This window comes from Gasterosteus aculeatus, chromosome 2, assembly GCF_964276395.1.
Source record: "Gasterosteus aculeatus chromosome 2, fGasAcu3.hap1.1, whole genome shotgun sequence".
Taxonomy (NCBI): domain Eukaryota; kingdom Metazoa; phylum Chordata; class Actinopteri; order Perciformes; family Gasterosteidae; genus Gasterosteus; species Gasterosteus aculeatus.
The window spans coordinates 7764106-7785369 of record NC_135689.1 but is presented as its reverse complement, the minus strand read 5'-3'; the positions used below and the strand labels follow the sequence as shown (position 1 = coordinate 7785369).

The 21264-nt window shown below is 47.6% G+C and overlaps 1 protein-coding gene across 2 annotated transcripts in view; it reads left to right on the top strand.

The window, feature by feature from the left end:
- Positions 1-21264, top strand: part of plxna2 (plexin A2) — a 157113-nt gene that overhangs the window by 28166 nt on the left and 107683 nt on the right. For both annotated transcript variants that reach the window (XM_040193259.2, XM_040193258.2), the window contains exon 3: positions 165-347. In XM_040193259.2, coding sequence (XP_040049193.2) covers positions 165-347 — 183 coding nt within the window. The remainder of the gene's footprint in view (positions 1-164; positions 348-21264) is intronic.

Genomic DNA, 21264 nt, shown 5'->3' with positions numbered 1-21264 from the left:
TTTGTTGCCACCCACTCCTCCCATATAATACATTTCTTGTCATGGTTTTTCATGTTTAATGTGACACTTTTGTGTCATTGTCATTAGCTCCTTTTTTCTTCTCCTTTTGTTTTTCCATGTTCCATTCATATAACTTAACTTTTTCTCCTTGTCTGTGTCTGCAGCCGGTGCCCATCGACGACTCTTTCTGCGGTCTGGACATCAACCAGCCGCTCGGTGGTTCTCAGCTGGTGACGGGTCACACTCTCTACACCGAGACTCGAGATCGAATGACTTCTGTCACCTCCTACATCTACAATGGTTACTGTGTAGCCTTCGTGGGCACCAAGAGTGGACGCCTAAAGAAGGTGCGTACCAGTTGTTGTCCCTCTCCCTCCCAGCAGTTAAACTCCTGTTGTTCTGCTTCTTTCATCTTTGCGATGCATGTAGACTGTGCACAGGTCCGTGGTGTACACACACGTTTACGTCCGGATAGCTCATGGTCAGAGGGAAACTTATCCACCTAATATTTAATGCCTGCTTTCAAAGCGTTATGGAAGGAATAATAGTGATGGCTAGCAGGAGCACTGTAGTGGTCAGTTACCTGTTAAGTGAGCTCCTGTGTCACAGTGTTGAGTAAGCTGTACTAGCCCATTAATTTTAATAAGCACCTTTCTGCCTGTGGCTCGCTGAGGGGCAAAAGTGTGAGGAGGTCCGTGCTCCAAAGCTCCTGGTTTTTGTGACAGAATACATATAAGCCACACAGAGTATAAAGGGTTGCTAGCCAGTTAATTTTAGATTTCATGCACCAGCCACAGGAAACAAGGTATTAGAGAAGATTGCCCACTGACAGAATTAAATGGCGAGGGAAATAATTGCTCTGGGTTTGGAATAATATCAGTTCGATTTTTAATAAAAGTATATAAAAAATGTTGCTGATGAATTTGGAGCAGCTGTTGCAGTGTTTAGGCACTGACTCTTCGACTGGCTGTCTAATATTAAACTGTTATCGACGTGTTTTAGAGTGCATTAGGTCTTTGTGGTGTCTGTGCATTGTGTCACCATTGTTGTTCATCACCTATCATGATAATCACATGATTAACACATCATGAAAATATCTCGTACAACCGTGATCATTTACTGTGCAATATATGGATACGACCTCATTTGTTTTTGATGTTTTCAAAACTGTGTGGATGAGCCGACATAACAGAAAAAACTGCTAATATAAAATCATATCAACAACATAAGATGATCTTGAAATGAACCATAATAAGGCTGAATCCTATCCGGGACATTATATTCGGAAATAGTAATATAGACAGGCGGATTCTAGACTACATTTAGATTTAGCTCTTCCTCCCATGGGGCTGCCTGTTTGAGTGACAGCAGGAGTGTTCCATGGCCATAAGTGGCTTATACAGTCGTCCCTCCCCCTAACAACAGCTGTGTGCTCAGAGGAAAACATTGCAAAGGGAAGTTTTTTTTTTTCATGTTCTTTGGTATTTCAAGCGAGGCAACCTAACATAAACAGTGCCGGCCTGGTTTATTTTGATCTCCATCTATTCATAATTTAATCAATACATAAATCAGCAAGTGGTGGAGAGTAAATTCATCTCATGTAATCCCCAGCTTGAGCTGTTAAATAATATAGCACCTTTTTTGATTTATTTAAATGAAATGAGACAGAAAAGTGTTTCCCCCTCTGTTCTTGCATATTGGTAAATCTCTCCCCTTCCTTCCATACTCGAGCTGTCATGTCCCTTCCCCAAGAGCCCCGTCTCCTATATTCTGCCCCCTGCTTGACAATCCATGCAAACTAGCATTGTGTTGTAACGCGAGTTATCCTCTCAACAGTGTACTCCTCATGAATGTAACCACAGTAACGCCGACATGGGGGAGGAATTCGTTCCAATGTGACAAGTTCACCTAGAATTGCGGGAGGCCATTTCAGGAAGACGTTGTGGAGCATTCAACCACTGAGCCAGGGGGAAGAGTTGGGCTGTTCTACCACTTGTACTTGTTCATATAATGAGCATCATCTTGTTTCTTGTTATAATAATTAGCTCATAGCCTCTCACGCTAAATGTTATTGTAATGTCATAGATGTTGTATTTCATCAGCCACGTTGTGGGTAAAGACACATTAAACAACAGGACCATTGGTGGGATACTAGAGGTCCTTCCGACCGGTCCTTTCAGCTCAAACATTATTTCATGCATTCCACTAGATTTCCATGAACCAATGGATGACCCAGACCTCTTAATCTTAGTTCCCTTTGGGCTGTATCAGAAAGCAATATGCTTTTTTTAATATATTTATCAATGTAGGATTATCATATTTAATTTTCATTACAATATTTAGAATTTTGATGAATGGGCAAAGAGTGTCGCCCATTCCTGCCCCCCAGTGACCCGATGTGGTGACCCCTGGCTGCAGCTCCTTTGCAGACGGCGGGTTAAGCTCCTACAGAGTTGCGTCGGTTGTGTAGACGGGGGTAGAAGACTGCAGGCTTCCTGCAAATCGAAGCATGACACAGCCATAGGGTGAGCAGATTTGATTCTGTGCCGGTGATACAGTTCTATACCGTTAACCTCTTTAGGGCTACCGAGAGAGACGGACAGATGGGGAGAGGGAGGGTGTGTGGGGCTGCACGGTTAGGGGGTATGAGTGTGTGCCATGATGAGGAAAAGAGAAGCAGCAAGAGGCAGAGATAGGAGAAGGAGGAAGGTAACGGGGGGGGGGGAGAGACCGTTGAAATGTGAATTTAGTGTCGCCAAAGAAACCAGGGCTGCAACGCTGCCTGTAATTGGATTGGCTCCCTTCCCAAACCCCCCCCCCCCCCTTCAACATCCCACTTCCCCGTTCAATCACGCCCCCCACCCCCCCCGCCCCCCCACCTTCTCGGTCTCCCTGCAGACCAGCTCCTGTATATGCTGCTGTTTGCTGGGCTCAGCTGGAGCATGGCAAAGCAGGGGGGGTAGTGTTGGCGGATATACCACTGCCTGTGCACGGCTTTTGCAGGGGATTGATTGAGGAAGAGGGGTTAAGAAGGTAGAGGTGCATATATATATATTCCAAACAATATCACCACAGAGAGCCTCATCCAGTATATTGGCACTCACATTCTATGATCAGGTGTACAGGGTGTGGAGGACTTACAATTTCCCTGTGTGATGTAGATTCAAACGAACAGATCTTTATTTCCTAAAAGTTGGAGAATTTTGCTTCCCAACCAAGACTGAAACCGAGTACTATCATACAACCGTGGAGCCCTGTCGTCTGAGCGTCAAGAGGCTTTCAAAAAGTGGTGGTAAACTTCTGGGTGGCACCCTGGAGGCAATGATGGATTGTGGAGGGTAGTAGATGTTCACCTCAGCAGAAAGCTGCTGGGGGGAAATCAATATCACAGGCCTTTGTGCACTTTTTCTTGCAAAGCGGAAACCAGTTATAAATCGGGAACAATACCAGACACTCTAAGATAAAACCAGAAGCTGTATTCCAGCAATCCAGTCTCAATCCCAACTCTTCAAAGACTTGATCAGTGACACTCTGCGTATTAAACCGATGCAACGAGGCACTCGTTAGCGTTTGTATTGGATGTACCAGGCCCTCAACTCCAATGCATCAATATTAGACATTTAGACCAACACAAGTTGTTATAAGGAGTTTGAAAGTCTATATAGGTCAGAGAGGGATGGAGGTTGGTTATTAAATATAATACTGTCTCCAATACTGAAATTCACACAGGACACGACTGTTCATGTGCTGTGTGAAAATAAGTCAATGTTGACTTATTTCACCACAGCTCAACCAAAGCCTGACTTATTTTATGTAACAACATTATTTAATCCCATATTTTGCCTGTACCTTTGTCTCAATGAATCCATGTAGTTTTAAAACCTGAGAAAACTTTTTCATTTTGAACTGTATGCACGTTCATCAAGCGGAAAGTTTACATTATTAAAATACATCATATATCAGAAACATCTGTCCTGAGTCCACTGAGCCCACAGAGATACCTAGAGCCTCATAGATGAAAGCATAAGGCCACTGACCAGAGTTTCTACTCCTGCCCAGGAGTTAATGTCCTATTTAAATTCTAGATGTAGGTTTACATTGATGCTCACCAGTCTCCATTATCACTCCTATGTACCCAAAGACCAAAAGACTGCTTGAGGGCTCTGCAAGTCAGATACAGAGATATGCGATCTGCTCTGCGTTTTCTTCCGAATACCCATTATCCAAGACTTACATCATCTAAATTGGAATTGGCTGTGTGTGGTGCACTCGGTGCTTGAGCACAGATCCATCCCACTCGGGAACTGGGATTGGTGGGAAGCAACAACGGCATTAAGGAAGAGAAGCGCTGCAGGGAGCACAGCCTTTGATATAGATTGAGATGGAGGGCAAGGCCGCACATGTAAAATTGGATATTGAAAGACATCCCAGCAATAGATGAATGTGGGATGCTAAAGCAAGTGCCCATCTGAGGCACATTCAGGATTCCTCTCTTAATCAGATGCAATTCTCAGACAGTTGAGAATAAACGTCCTCCATCCCAGTTCTCCCTTACAGAGCAGCAGGGGTTAAACGCTGTTGAACCTGATACACTCCCAGGTGGCATCGGGGGAGTGTATTCCATGCTTTCTTTATGTCGTTCTATTCATCAAAGATTCTCAGGGCATTCGTTTTGCAGCTGTTTGCGATGTAAAGAAATAGAGGAGTGATCAACCTGAGGAGAGAATGAGGTCACTCTCCCAGTGGTGTGGTGTATGGTTCTCTGTGCTCTGTCTACGCAGCCTCTCGGCGCATGTGATTGTGCCGCACTGGTTAGCTCATGGCTGCCCTCTTTGCACTGCACTCATTCGGCGGTTACAGCTTATATGATTTTTTTTTTCCGGAAGCATAGCGCTCGCCCTCCAATCCTCCTCCATGTAAACGCTCTGAGCTATCGGCACTGTTGGAGTTGTTTTCACTATTAGAGCTGTTAGCTGTGAGCTGCCTGCTAAGCTGTCACCATGTTCACAGACCTTGAGAGGCTATGGATGTGCTCTGAATTTAGCCTTTTAAAAATATATTCAAACATAACATATGTGTTTTTCCGCAGTATCTCCTCAATGCATGCTTTGTTCTCTTGATTCAAACCACCACAAATGATGCTGATAGAATCAGCCGTTGATTACTGCCGGGTTGTATCGGCAGTACACCATGCAACGTATAAATATCTTCCGGTTATCCTTTAACCATCATGCGCTGCTTTCGGCTGAATTAATCATTCTCATCATGCCCTGATAGGTAATCAGGAATTGGTTTGGAGGATGCCGCTGGCAGCCGAAGTGGGCAGCTTGAAAGGGTGGTTCAGGTGTTTAAGTGGAGAAGGCCTGTTGAACTGGTTAACGTCTGACTCACCCGGCTCCCCCACTGGCCGGAATGACACAACGGATGTGTGCGTCGGGAAGACGGCGTGTGCCTCCTGAAGGTAGCAGGTGATCATAGGGCATCAAGTGTCAGCAACTTGAAAGCCTCGTAAATGCAGGCAGCTGCTCCTGCAGGGCCCCCGGTGGACGAGCGGCAACTTCCCCTCCAACTCCTCTCTCACCCTCCCGCGCTCTGTTCACCCCCAATCAGCCTCACAGAGTTAGTCCTTTGGATTGGCGGCCCTAAGAAATGTGATCTGAGAGCTTTGCCAGTCTGCAGCTTGTCGACCCAGAGGCTGCTCACCTGCTGCACTGCGGTTGAGGTCTGGCACAGCCTGGCCTAGATAGGCTAAACAGATTTTGTTGTCAGTCTGCCCTTCAAGCCTCGGGCTCCCTATTTGCTGTAGCATACCTTTATTGTCAAGCGGATAAAAGAAGGAGGGAATTGAGACGGGGATGAAGCGGGAAGAGGTGGACAGGTGTGAAAGGACAGAAATGGAGAAACAAAATGATCAACATGCTCAGAAAAAGAATTGAGCCTCTAACTACCAACAAGTATGATGTACAACAACCGAATGCGAAGGCAATTTCCTGTTATCCGCTCCCCCAAAGCTGCATCCACAAACAAACATACTCACTATCATGATCTATGAACCTTTATATGAACACAAACCTGCTTCATTTTATTTCAATAACTGCTTTCAGTTGTGGTTGGTAATTAGTTCTTTCACGTGGGATTGCAAATAAACAAGCACAGAGAAGTAATCATTTTAATAGCTATATTAAACATTTTTTGTGTGGCTGCATGACTTGTATTAACCTTGAGCCAACATGAAAAGAAATACAATTACAAATGAAAAGCATTCTCACAATTGCCACAAGGTAGAACACGTTTCCAATCACAAATTGCTATTTCTCACTGAATGCCTTCTATGATGGACATTACATGTGACTTGTTTCACATTGAATGGTGGGGTTCAAATAATCCTGCACACAGCAAATAATTCCATTACTTTTGTTAAACAATTGTTCTGTTTTAAATTCAACGAAAACCCCGCTTCTCAACACAACTATTTAGGAAAGCATGCAACCAACATTTGAAACAAGTTTACACACTGACAAAATGAGTATTTTAGCTTGAATGAAAGTGCTAATATGTAACTTTTAACAGCAGACTCTAGGACTATCTTGCTAGATTGCCTCCAACCTTGTTAAATCATGTTAAACTAAATGATAAACAAAACTGCCTCAGTTTGCCCATTGGCAACAGCTGATAGCGAAGCATAGCCTGCAGAAGGTTTTTGCTAGTAAAATAACATTCATCCTCCCAACACAACTTGCAGCACTTTCTCAAAGAGGCTGAGTCACATGACCTAAATTATGCACTATTTGGACAATTGCACAAAGAGATGGTTTTCTACAACCTCAGGGTGTCTTCTGGATGCCAGCTCACAGAGAGACCGTCAACTGTCCATCTAGCCGACGTTTGCAATGACTGTTACAATTCATTGAGGCAATGCAATTCCCATGTGTTCTATAGAACTGTGCACAGCGGTGACGTAAACAGGCTGAAATACTCGACTGTGAATATTTTACTTTAACCAAAATGCTGTGAGTAGATTGCTTATCCTCTTGTAAACCGTTTGAAGAATACTGTATACATCTATTGCGTTTAGGGTGAGGTAGTGAAGACTGAAAGGAGTTGATCTGGTATACATTGCCTTTGTGGAGTTCAAAAGTTTGCTGTCTGAGTTCACAATAAGGAGCCTCTTTGTTGTTGTACACTATAGTGCACGCTTTGAATCCGTCTGCTTTGGAGAACGTGATTGGTGGATGCTTTTTTGTCTACACTACATTGGCACTAAATGGATTTGTGAAATAAAGACCCCCCTGATGTCTTAAGGCCTTAAGACTGAAAGAATGACTTTTTTGTGCCAAATTGAATGAGTATGTTTGAGTGTGTCTGTGGTTGCCATAGGTGTTTATTTACCATAACCATCTATAGTGTCGCTAATGACTCGCCTCTTCATTGAATTGGTAGGATGTCTGTGTGACCTTTTTAGAACCTGACCTCCCCTTGACCCCTCCCTCCTGCTCAGTTCTTAACCCCGTGCCGGGGCGGCTGCAGCGGCAGCGGCAGTGTCTGTGCAGGACAAGCCCTCCGTCTCCAAACCCTGGTCCCGGGTTCTCTTAAAGACTACACCGTTAAAAGGCTAAGGGGAGACTGAGAGGCCCTGCCGTTCCATTCATCCAGGCCTTATATCTGCTTCTCCTTCTTAGTGTCTCTCTCCGTCTCCCATTCGCTCTCTCTTGTCATAGCAGTGAGTTAAATTTACCCTGGTCAGTCAACTGGCTGTCCCATCTCGTTTTCCTCCCCTTTGCTTCTCTCTCTCTTCCTTCCTGTCCCTTTCTCTGTTTTAGTCCCTCACTCTTTCTCCTGGTCTTTTCCTCCTTCTCTCTCGTACTCCGCCTATTACAATGACAGAGCCCACCCTGCAGTGATCTCATTAATCACATTCGAAGGGCTCTCTGCTGCTCTCGCTCCTTCTATCTGTGTCTCTCTCCATTTTCTTTCTCTAATTGCGTGGTCTTTTCTTTGCCAGCGTCTCCACAGAAGCCTTCTTTCATTATCCAACAACAGGAGACCAATACTTGTGTAGTACATACTTTCTCCTGTGATAGATTTTATTCATGTAGGCTTAATTTAGCCACTTTAATTCCAGTAGCCAGTTTTTAGCATCATGCATCCATGCCAGTAAAGCCATATCGCACAAAGACAGAATCACATATGTGCATATATTTTTAGAGCGGTTCTTTATTTATTAACGTATTAACCCGAACAAATATTTTTTTTTAGATTTATTAGAGTTCTCACTGGCACACACTTCTGTTTTTTTAGACAACAATTTACTCTGAGTAATTCCCATTGTCACGGTGTGGTTTCACTTCCTGTTGTATTTTGTAGTTTTCTGCCACTCGTGTCCCCGGGTAACTTCACTTCCTGCCTTGTCCCGTCATCCCCTGTGATCGTCTAATAGTTTCCACCTGTGTCCAATCACCTGCACCTCCCTTGTGTATTTAAGCCATGTGTCTCCTGTGTCACTTGTCGCGTCATTGTCTTTAGCCACGCATGTCCTGTCTTTGTCTTGGATGCCCATAGTTTCATGCCTGAGTGTTTTTGCCCCTTGGATTTTGGACCATTGACTATTAAAGTCCTCTGTGTTCCTGTTGAACTCTGCGTCTGAGTCCTGCCTCCCACCCGCAACCTTGACAGAATGACGCGACCAAGAAAGGACTCAGCAGAGTTTTTTCCCTTGGACGAGTTCAGGGGAACCCGTCTGGCAATGGGCGGTCCACGGAGTCTCCAGCGGGCTGCCCGTAGTGGGGGAACGGTCCTCCCGGGGGTTCCAGCTGGGTACTTGTACTACTCCGTCTCCCCATCTGGAGCCCTCAGTAGGCATCTGGGTCACCATCCGCCGCCCACCACATGGTCCCCAGAGGAGGCGGCCATTTCGTGGTCGTCTGGCGGCGATTCGCACTGGGAGCGGGTAATGGACCTTGCGGTCCGACTACAGGCCACCTATGCTCCCCACGCTCGGCCGCAGCGCACAATGTCCAGCGCTGGGCCGCAGCGACTTCCCGACCCCGCTCGGTCGCAGCGCACAATGTCCAGCGCTGGGCCGCAGCGACGTTCCGACCCCGCTCGGTCGCAGCGCAAGATGTCCCGCGCTGGGCCGCAGCAGATTCCCGTCCCGGCCTCCCGACCCAAGCCCATGACCCCCGAGCCAGTGCCACGATCCATGCCCCCGACCCCCGAGCCAGTGCCACGATCCATGCCCCCGACCCCCGAGCCAGTGCCACGATCCATGCCCCCGACCCCCGAGCCAGTGCCACGATTCATGCCCCCGACCCCCGAGCCAGCGCCACGATCCATGCCCCCGGTACCAGCACCACGTTCCATGCCCCCGACCCGACCAGTTCCGGCGCCACGTTCCATGCCCCCGACCCGACCAGTTCCGGCGCCACGTTCCATGCCCCCGACCCGACCAGTACCGGCCCCACGTTCCATGCCCCCGACCCGACCAGTACCGGCCCCACGTTCCATGCCCCCGACCCGACCAGTACCGGCCCCACGTTCCATGCCCCCGACTCGGCCAGTCCCCGCTCCGAGACTCTCAGCCATGACCCCGACGCCCCCAGTCCCCGCTCCGAGACTGATGGCCCCGACGCCCCCAGTCCCCGCTCCGAGACTCATGGCCCCGACGCCCCCAGTCCCCGCTCCGAGACTCATGGCCCCGACGCCCCCAGTCCCCGCTCCGAGACTCATGGCCCCGACGCCCCCAGTCCCCGCTCCGAGACTCATGGCCCCGACGCCCCCAGTCCCCGCTCCGAGACTCATGGCCCCGACGCCCCCAGTCCCCGCTCCGAGACTCATGGCCCCGACGCCCCCAGTCCCCGCTCAGAGACTCATGACCCCGACGCCCCCAGTCCCCGCTCCGAGACTCAGGCTCCCTCCCTCCCATCCCATGGTCCTCTCCCACCCTCCCGTTGGTGATTTGAGGGCCGTCTGGGATCCGGCCCTTGAGGGGGGGGCTATGGGGTGGGTTATGGGGGGGGCTGAGCCGCCGCCAACTGCGGAGGTGTTCCGTGTCCCCGAGCTGGAGCCGACTACGGAGGTGTTCCGTGTCCCCGAGCTGGAGCCGACTACGGAGGTGTTCCGTGTCCCCGAGCTGGAGCCGACTACGGAGGTGTTCCGTGTCCCCGAGCTGGAGCCGACTACGGAGGTGTTCCGTGTCCCCGAGCTGGAGCCGACTACGGAGGTGTTCCGTGTCCCCGAGCTGGAGCCGACTACGGAGGTGTTCCGTGTCCCCGAGCTGGAGCCGACTACGGAGGTGTTCCGTGTCCCCGAGCTGGAGCCGACTACGGAGGTGTTCCGTGTCCCCGAGCTGGAGCCGACTACGGAGGTGTTCCGTGTCCCCGAGCTGGAGCCGACTACGGAGGTGTTCCGTGTCCTGGAGCCGACTACAACCGCGGAGGTGTTCCGTGTCCCCGAGCTGCCGCCGACAACCGCGGAGGTGTTCCGTGTCCCCGAGCTGCCGCCGCCGACCCCTGAGGTTTCCCGTGTCCCCGAGCCTGCCATTCTAGAGACGTTCCATGCCCTGCAGTCGCCGCTCCGGAGCCGGCTTGACCGCCCGCCGGGCCGACCCCCAGAGGCCCCCCGCTCGTCTGACCACCCGCCGGGCCGCCCGCCAGAGTTTCCCGGGTGGTCCGACCAACGTCTCTGGTTTCCCTGCCCCCCCACCCCTTGTTTTGCTCTAGTGTGAGCCGCCTGGAAGTCGGTCCTTGAGGGGGGGGTACTGTCACGGTGTGGTTTCACTTCCTGTTGTATTTTGTAGTTTTCTGCCACTCGTGTCCCCGGGTAACTTCACTTCCTGCCTTGTCCCGTCATCCCCTGTGATCGTCTAATAGTTTCCACCTGTGTCCAATCACCTGCACCTCCCTTGTGTATTTAAGCCATGTGTCTCCTGTGTCACTTGTCGCGTCATTGTCTTTAGCCACGCATGTCCTGTCTTTGTCTTGGATGCCCATAGTTTCATGCCTGAGTGTTTTTGCCCCTTGGATTTTGGACCATTGACTATTAAAGTCCTCTGTGTTCCTGTTGAACTCTGCGTCTGAGTCCTGCCTCCCACCCGCAACCTTGACACCCATAGTTGGAACTGACTCCATGAGTGAGATCAATCAACTCGTGGTTATTGCCGACTCTCTTCAACAAGAGCCATGTATAATATTCATAGAATGAATATAGCTGTGGTTAAGTTTTTTAAGCATATTTTCCTGTTGATTCAAAGAACTAAGTTAATAGCAGCATTACTTACCTAGCCCATGAACATTTTCTCATGTTTGGATTCACTTGGGCCGTAAAACGGAAAATAAGATGTTGATGTTGGCTCTGCTGTCTCATTCGTATACAGAGTCTGGGAGTCATGCTAAACCTGCGGTCGTGTGGTTTAAAAAAAAATGTTTTACCAATGCCGCAGCGCTGTTGGGAAACCACATCAATAGCCGCCAACTACCCAAATCCATGTCTTCCCGGTTCGGCCGAAGGAATCGCACAAGTGAAAATAAGGCTGGATATTCCCAAATGTTTCCGTCAGTCTCTATTCCTACGAACATGGTATTACTAGCCCGCATCCAATGTCTTATGTGCAATTGAAACGCAAGGAACTCATGTCAAAAACATTATGAAAAGGGTGTCGTGCTGGGAAGCAGGGCCTCCCTGCCTATCAAAATCCCTGTTTAGTCTGCAGCCAACGTTGGCACTACGGGGAGAACATTTGGAATTCATAGAAATTCTTATCAGTTGTTAAGTCGCTGTTATTGATCTGTTACCGTGGAAACAGCATGGTACGGGCACAGGCCTTGTTATTTTTTTCCCTCGCCCGAGGTGCACGTCAGAGAGATCCGATGACTTCCAAAACTTCTACCACTCAAAGCCAAAATGTCTGTCTCCTGCTTTAAACGCTCACCGCTTGACTTTTGTCCTCTAAGTTGCCAGCTGGCACAGATTATTTCTATTTTTTGTCTTCAATTTCCCTGTTGACCTTGCCGAAGCACACGGAGAGAAAGGGGACAGACAGAGAATGAGTAAACATCTTTAGGACAGAAAAAAAAACACAACAGAAATAGATTAGCTAGCAACGTTTGTCAAAGTGGATGGCTGGCTCAGTGCCAAGCTTTATTGATTTGCTTTACAAAGCACTTGAATGGGCCAGATAACTGTGATTAGCCAATTCATTACTGCTGGCTCTTAGAGTGGACCAAAATTAGATAAAGGGGGGGGGGGAGGACGGACAAACTATTACTTTGTAAACTTGCACGCAACTTCTAACAGTGGTTCACAACAGAGGGGAATTTTTTCCTACTTTACATGCGTTGTAATGATCATCCTCATTAGAGGCGGTTACAAATAGAAAAAAAAACATTGTTTATGCGTTTGATAGCGTGCATAATGAGTTTCGATTACTCAAGCTACTAAAACCGCGTTCCTCTGATCTGCTCTGCAAATGTGTGCTTGATTTGAAGTGTCTCTTCAACTTGCACAGCGCCAATAGATCTCAGAAATGAGGATTATTTTTGTCTGCGATGATATACTAAACTGTTGGCAAACGAGTGTGACAGCGACTAATGTTTCCGTCTGATAGGGAGGCGGCTTTACTGCTCCTCAGTCTCTACTTCATACAGAACAGCAGCAGTTATCGGGGCCGAGAGCTAAGCGTGACTTGGTGACGGCATTGTTTAATGCATTTCTGTGATCACATATTGTTTACAGGAATCTTTTACTGGCTCAACACAAATCCTTTCTTTGATATATAGGTTTAGACATTGAACAGCATCTGGGCCCATGTATTACAGATGTTATGACAATAAGAATTAGAAATTCCAGTATCGCGCCGTGTTCTTTCTTGGTGCAACGTCAAATACCGCACGTGTCTCGTTTCCCACTGAGATACTCCTGTTTTCTTCCTAAACCTGGATGGTGAATCTCTGACACCGAGTGAAGAATCAGGGAAAGCAAGCCTTCATCCTTTTCACCGATCTTCCTCCCGTTCCACTTTCTTTATACATTTGTTCTGTGCAACACCCTCCTTATTTCCTTCTCGCTCTCTTCATCTCTCGTTCTTACTGCAGGACTGTCTAGTAACTCCGGCTAGCCATCCAACCTAATGAATAGTGATACAGTGCTAATAGCATGTGATAATGTTTCAGGCCGCTGGTAATCTCCAGGCTCACTCAGCCCTTACCTGCTCTTCACTTCTGCACATTTAATACACACGTACATGCACGCACGCACACACACACACAGAGCATCTTTCTCTCGACAGCTGCATGTCAGGTCTTGGCCTTGTGATGTCATGACACCGAGCTGTCGGTCTAGACTCTTAATAGTCCAGCCGTCCAGTTTACAGTCTTAATGGGATTGGACAGTTCCTTCTGCAGAGCTTGTAGCACAGTGTACGCTGCGCATCCATTTAAACCTCAGGATCACCTTTCCTTTTAAATGGCATTTTAATTCTATAATTGACCCCTGGACTGTATTTTAATGACATCTGTAGCCTCCATGTCATCAGTTATTGTTTTGTAGACTACCGTTTGGAAGGTGTGAGTTTGGCATTTTGGCCAACGGCAACTTGTTTTTTTGGAACTAGAAGTTACCATTTTTTATTTCGATGGTGGGGCGGAGAAAAAGCCCTGTGTAAAATGTGCCTAAATCAAGGGTAAATAAAGCATACCCTGCTTCATCATAACCTGCTTTATCATTTCATTCTGAACGGAGGCACGTCCTGCTCCTGAGAAAAGAAATATAGTCCGTTGGTATCAGAACGTGTGGGTGGATAGGTTACTGACAGACTTTGTGTAATAGGAAAGAGTGCCAAGTCGCAGATGAAGAACTAAAGGAGAAATAGCAAGGCCATTGTGCGTGATTGCTAAAAACACCTGCGTAAACCAGAAAGCCAAGTCCATGCCACCAGAGGGGCATCGGCGAGGTCATGGTATCAAAGAACAGAGCCGGAGCCAGAGGTCTCTCACAGACACGGGTCGGCTCAGCCGTTGCTGTTATTCATTAAACCCTAATGGTTAGCGGTTGGGAAAACATTATCTGGGCCACCGGTAACTCGACTAAAGGTAGAGGTCAGGGCCAAAGGCGGGAGGGGAAACCTCTGCATGCTTAGTGACGTGGGCACACCGTGTCAGGTTGGATTAGCTGTCGACGCGTAGGTGACGATTTGATGGAATCACAACACAGCAGAGAGCCATCAACATTCCTCCTCTTTACTCCGCTTACAAGGCCAGTTAAAGCCTCTGTGGGGAATAGCGTGTTACCGCCAGTCAGAGTTAAGTGTTTTTGGTGTGTTCGCCGGTAGTTGGCGCCGCTGGAAAACAGCTGTTGGCTCAGTAGGGTGCGCGCATAGAGGAGGGTGTCTTGTGTGCGTTTACTTGTATGCTTGGCCTACATTAGCTGACTGTGAAAATGAATTAGCAGAAAACCAGCCAAAGCGTTTTAGGGTTAGTCCTGCGTCGGTTCAATTTGGAGATAAGAGGGCAAAGATCTTGTCTGCATCATTTGCATGATGCACCCCCTCCCCCCGAGGTATTGTGCCTGTGCTGTGTAATGAATCTCTTTTAGGTTTGACATGTTTGACATGCACGCACACAATGCATCTGTATTTGTGTGCTGTGTGTCTTTATCACAGGTACACATTGGCATAACATCCGTGTTGCGCTTGCTTATTTGTATTGCGGAGGGGTGCGGAAGCCCCCCTTGATCATACATCCAAAAGACAGTGTGTTTCACTCAATTTCAAGAGGGTTTCATCACACATGCATGCACACACACACACACACACACACACACACACACACACACACACACACACACACACACACACACACACACACACACACACACACACACACACACGCACAGACATACCGGAGAGGAGGCGGCTGTTGCCCTCCGACGACGCGCCACAAGTTTTCACCCTAATAAGATATGATATTTGCCGTCGGGTGCACATTTGGGTGCACCCATGCCGTGTTTAGGCCCTGAGCTGGATTTTAAGGGAAGGTGTGGGGGAGGAGATGACTGTGTAGGATCCCCGGGTGAAAGGGGATAGGACGCCGTTTGGGTTCCACCATGCTGGGATTCCTGTCCTCTTTAAATAAGACACACTGCTGTGTAGTGTAGCTGATCAGATTAGTGTGGCTGATCAGGTTTCTCAGCAGGTTGTCGGCTCCCACTGTCAGAACATCTTGACTGGAAAACGCTGTTAGCGTTTAACACACTGCAGAACAAAGAGCACAATGAAGGGATTTACCGACATAGTTTAGCTGCTGCGCGGTTGGAAAAGAGATGATGACGGAAAATGTATTTTTACCGGATTCATCTGCGATCACCACAGCCTTGGCCGTTAACAGGGCGAACATTCCGTCTTTTGTATAGTGAGTTTTGCCTTTCTGCATCTGTAGTCTTTCTCAAGGGCAAAGTTATTCTCTCTGGCAGCAGAGACAAATAAAGTGGACCTATGGGAGTCCGCCTGAAACAATGGTAGCAGGATGAATTGTAGCAATGGAGTTGTGCTGGATTCTATTGTTAAGTTTGCTATTGTGTGACGAGGAGGAAACGATTTCTGCTCTCTGGGCCCTGACGAATCCGCCCTTCAAAAAGCGGAGATCATTGAAACGACATCAGTGGAGGAGAAAAACAAGAATATCATCAGAAATCGTGTCTTTGTTTGATGCTTCCTTTCATCCTCTCGTACTCTGTTACTGTCTACAAGTAGCCTCCATCTTTTCTTCTCTCTTTGTGCTCAACCACTATTCAGCATCCTCGTCTATTTTTCTTTCAGACGCCCGTTGCCTGCCTCCTGCCCCTGTTCTCTCTCCTTCTATTTTTTCATTCTCCGTGGCTTTTCACCCGTGATCCGTCCAGGCCAGGCCGCAATCCCTTATAAGGCCAGTGGAAGCCCCCATCTGGCCTCTGATTTCCATATCAGATCTGCAGTAACAGACAGGGTTTACACAGGATCAAGTGTGGAATGTGAGGCTGCCTCTCCGTCGGCTGTGCCACAAACCTCTCTCCTGCTCCTGGGCGCCAACCTGGTCACATCTCGCCCTTCCTCTCTCCTCTCCTGCTCGTCTCGCAGCTTTGTCTTCTCTCACCTCCATTTCCTCGCACAACTCCCCGACACGTCTTCTCATCTCTCTCTCTCTCTCTCTCTCTCTCTCTCCTTCATCCCTCCTCTTCTCTTCTCTTCCTTGCTCGTTTTCTTCTATTCCTAACCACCTCAGCGCTAAGCACACAGACACACTTGCACCTCTCTCGGCTTCCTGGCAGCATCTTACTCGAGCACACGTCTACGTTTGGGGACAGACGCGCAGCTTGCTCAGATGGTTGCTTTCTCTAAGTTCACAGCTTATGCGACAACGCAGTCGCAGACAGCAAAACAAAAGACTAAGCCGCATCTGAGAGCGATACATAAAGAGGAACGCGGTAATGCCTTACAGTACAACTCCACAACAAACACTCACTGAAACCGACTCAAAGGACATCTGCGGTTCGGGCTCACGTTATTTTAAAAGCTCTCCCTTTTTTCCCGTCGTTATTACATCCTTCTGCCTCCTTGTGTCTTCCACTCCGTCCCTTATGCAGCCTCTCTGCCTGTTTCTCATTACAATTTGATGTTTCTACAGGGTTTTTCCCCCCTCCCTGCCGAGATTTAATATGTAAAGTGTCGACTTCCCTCTGTGCGTGCGTGTGTGTGTGTACGCGGGGGTGAGCGTGTGGTTTGGTTTGTTGTCGTAGAGAATCTGTTTCTGATTAGGCCCGCTCCCGCTAAGCTTTCCCTTTACTGCCACATTCGGGCCTCCCTCGGCATTGGAGCCTTTTTTAAAGTGAATCTCATGCAGACTTTAATTGTTTTAGAAATCGGGCAGACCTGGCTTTTCTTCCTGGCTCACTTTATTGTGTCTTTCTGTCCCTTCCCAGCCTCTCTCTCTCTCTCTCTCTCTCTCTCTCTCCTGCTTCCACTTCCATTCCACCACCTTCTCCTTTGTTCCTCCTCTTTCTCTCCCAGGGTCTGACACAAACGGAGGGAATGAAGAGATGAGAGGGTATCTCGTATAGCCTATAATGCTTATCTCCTCTGGGGCCTGCATAGCTCATTAACCCGCGTTACTCTACACATGCCTCCATTAAAGAGAGACACCTGGCTCCGGAGGGCCCAACGGCAAAATGACAAGTCTGGTCTCCTCTCCCTTCATTGGCTTCAACAGGCTCATCGCTGTGCGAGACTGCGTACCGCCTTTGTAGCTGCACTTGAGTTCCTTATTTTGGCGACGGCGGTTATTGATGCTGATGTGTTGAGTTCCCCGTCCTGTCAGCTGTGCTGTAATGTGACATGTATACACAACACGTTGAAATAATGACGTCCACTTTATGTACTGGTGGCTGGTTCCGTGAATAACAAGTAGGCCTGCTTCTCGCTCCGAGGGAAATCAGAGCAGCAGAGTATCGGGTATGAACAGAAAGCTGCGGCTCTTGCAGACGGGAAACGCACTGTAAGCTGCTGGTGCAGCGGCAAGTCTCCGATTAGCCAAAGTCCCTTTCAGGGGCCAGGGCGGATTCTGCTGCATTCAGGGGTTAGGCATTGAAATGTACACTGAGAGTAATTGCCAGTGAAAAGCCCAAATCTTGTTTGGGCGATGCATCCCAAATCTGTGTTCCGCTCCCTAGGCTGCCTGTGGTTAATCTGCCTGGTGGGTACTTAAGGCCTTTCTAATGTTCCTCCCGTCCACTGTGCAACACAGAGGAATGTGGAGATAAGCAGAATTTCCCTAATAAATGCTCTCAACTGTTGAAATCACATTCGGAGAAAAGATATGCTGATGGACTGTATATCTTTGTTTATTTTTCCGTGACTTCCTGTTTTTCCTAACGTCCCTCCTGGTCTCTATTCCTATATTTGCGTGTAGATTTGGCACCCAGGCCTTTCTGAGGCTAAAGTGAGGAAGCTGAGCAGCATCACTTCAATGTCAGACTCCATGTTTTCCACAACACTGACCTCTTTGTCTTCTGCTGCCTGCAGTTTTTCTATCCACTGCTCTCCCCTTTCTTTATTTTCAAGTGCTCCCTCTCACCCACTGTGTGTGTGTGTGTGTGTGTGTGTGTGTGTGTGTGTGTGTGTCTGACAGATAAGTGGATATTAGGGAGTTACAGCGATCTGTAGAGCTCACATTTTTCTCTCACCCTCCTCCTTCTCGGTGTATCTCTCCTCTATTGCTGCTGCTACTCTTTCTTCAGTTAGTCTCCGCTGCAAGAAATATTAACATATCATTGCCTTAAGGATCCTCAAACTTCACAATTAATGGGTTTTTAATGGTTCCCGGGGCCTCACCATTATGTTGCCGGGCTCTTCGGTTAATCCAGTGGGGACCATATGGGCAGCAGCCTGACTCCGTACACTGGACCCAGAGGTGTATTGAAAGCAGCGGGGAAGCAGAGCCAGAATGTATTTAAATCCAAAAGAGCTCAAGGCTTTATTTAAAACCAGAGAAAGTTTATTTGTTCAAGGCCCTCAGAGACTGAACGAGTGCAGGGGGGGGGATCTCCTTCTTTGGGAGATCTGGATTTAAAGGTCCACTTCGGTTCAGGGTGTTAAAAGTATGAAAAAATGTTTGTATTTGGACCTGTGCGCGGACGCTGTGAGTGGCGGCCTAGGTGAGGATAAAACAAGCAAGGATTGCCAGCAGATTAAAAAGATTATCACCGTTTGCACAGTCAGCGTTGGCATATTTAAACGTAATGTTTGCTTTATTTATTACCGTGGTAGTTTTAGTGTGAACACCCCTCTGCTCACTCCTCCCTGAAAAAAACACAGACCATCAGATGATTACAGTTAAGGATATTTAAAGATCCATTGAAATGCCACGCACTGTACCTTACATCTATTTGTTGGTACATTGTTTTTTAGGATGATTTTGATGTCAGTGTTGACGGTTTGTGAGCTGCTGTCTGCTCAGAGAAATGTGCCCCTGAGTTAATTCAGAACTGATTAGAGTGACTCTGGCTCATACGGTCCTCACACCTCCACTTGTTTTTTTTTTTTTTTTCCTCCCTGGAATTCGACCGCGACCTCATTTTAGCCTACAGGCAGATAACTAGTCACATTCAATCGACTTAACATGAAAAGTTTGTGAATGCGTGAATTTAAAACACACCGACCGAAGACAAATAAATTGGCATGATTCCACTAATAAAAACATGCGTGTTCTCCACCATCCGCTGCCCATTCACAACAAAGTGCTCAATACCGTCAAACTTTGTCCTTGTTCACTCTTCAGTAAACTCACAGTGATCCAATTTGGAAATGCAATCCTTCTCGATGGACTTGAGAATGAATTACTAAAGGTCGAACGAACTGGCCGAGCAGCTAACAAGCCGGCGGAACACCTGAGTGGAAAGCAGCCAGAAAAGCTCTTTACTCATTACATTTCCTGTCAATGGAAAGAAGATTAAAAACGACTAAAGACTTTGTCTCCTCGGCTCGCGCGCCTTTTCCTCAACACGATCCACTTACGTTTTTAATGTAATGAATCTTATCCACTGAGGGGCTGTGGTGTTACAGAACGTGTGCGGTTACCTCTCTCTTTCGGTGTGTCTGCATGATCGCCGCACTGTACAGGACGGTGAGTGCTGACGCACACTGTGTGTGTGTGTGTCCATGTCCAGGTAATGGCCTGCAGCAGCACCGCTGCCCGGGGCCTGGCAGAGGAGGAATGACATTTACTGCCACCGTAACAAGCTCATTAGCCTGCTTCTCTGTCCCTCTCGCTCTTCATTCCACAGAGGGTAATTAGAAGAGCGCTGTCTTACTTTTCCAGTTGTTATTTTACTCAATGCCGATCAAGTCCATCAAGATGGAACACTCGCGTTGTGTTGTGAAATGGGTCCTTTCTCCTACTGTGCGCTGTTTTAACACAAGCGTTCACCCACTCTGTGTCTGAAGCCCCGATGGATAGGAGTGTTGCATCTCTCAATGGCTGCTATTCATCGTTCCCCCGGTGAGATCTCACAGCAACATTCGCACCTACAGTGAGCTCCGCTTTGAATCAGGGACGATCCATGAGACTGATTGGCCCTATTGTTACTATTTAAGGGCTATTTAAGACTGTTATTTATTTCTGTACACACACACACACACACACGCTGGCAGAGAAACACACTTGTGCACAGTGCTCCACAAACATCTTCATTATGCCACTTCTTCGGTTGATTTGAGGGTTGTTTGTGCGCTATAGATTGTGGGACCGACTCAACGCGGTCTTTCCTCTGCTCCCCTAAACTGCCTGACGTTTCTCTCCTCTTCTTTAGGGACAAAGAGATTTAAGTGAGTGAGACACAGAAGCACTGGCGGCAAAATTTTACGCAAATAGCAAATAACAGTTAATTAACAAACTCTAGAGCTGGGCCTCCTATTCTCTGGCAGCTGCATTCAGCTCTCTGGCTGCTGCTGTTGACTGACAGCAGCACCTGCAAGAGGAGATGTGTTTGTTTAGGAGGCGTGTGAGCCCTGTGGCTATACAGTGTCACACACACATACACACACACACACACAGGCCCCAGGCCACAGCACATCCCATGGTCTTTGTTCTGGACATGTTTTCTAAATGATACGGCCTGTAAGAACTTGGGCATTACAGGCAAAAGAAGTGTTGAGAGATAAGATTGATTTTAAATTAAAATGAAATGCAGCTACCGCTCCCTTTTAAAGTAGACAAAACGCTTAACAACCATCTTGGTAACTCTTTCTATGATGCCAATGTATTTAATGCCTTGGGAAAATACTTAATAATAATTTAATGCCATGTATAGCACTGTATAATTACAGCTATAAGCACACATAGACATACACATCAGAAACTCAACTTTTTGTTTCCTTTTAGTAAAGTGAAGCTTTTGTGTTGTTTTATTTTACTTGAATTGACCAGAAATGAAGTATTATGATACTTGATCTTATAAGTTATAATAACCTTTAATGTGTTAATAAGTAATATTATTATTCCTCTGAAGCACTATGAATATGTGCTGTAAGCAGATGATAATGCATTATTAGTACATTTCATAATGCCAGAGTTACAGAAATAGTTAAAATATCATTGCATGGCCATGTTTGGGCAGAAAAGTCCTTTTTCCTGCCTTCCGGTTTAGTGGTTCTGGTGTAAAAACAGCCCCGGGCCTGTTCTTACTGTCTGATCTCCCCCTCGTCTTCCTCGCACTAATTGACCCTGCGTGTTGGTGCTCGTG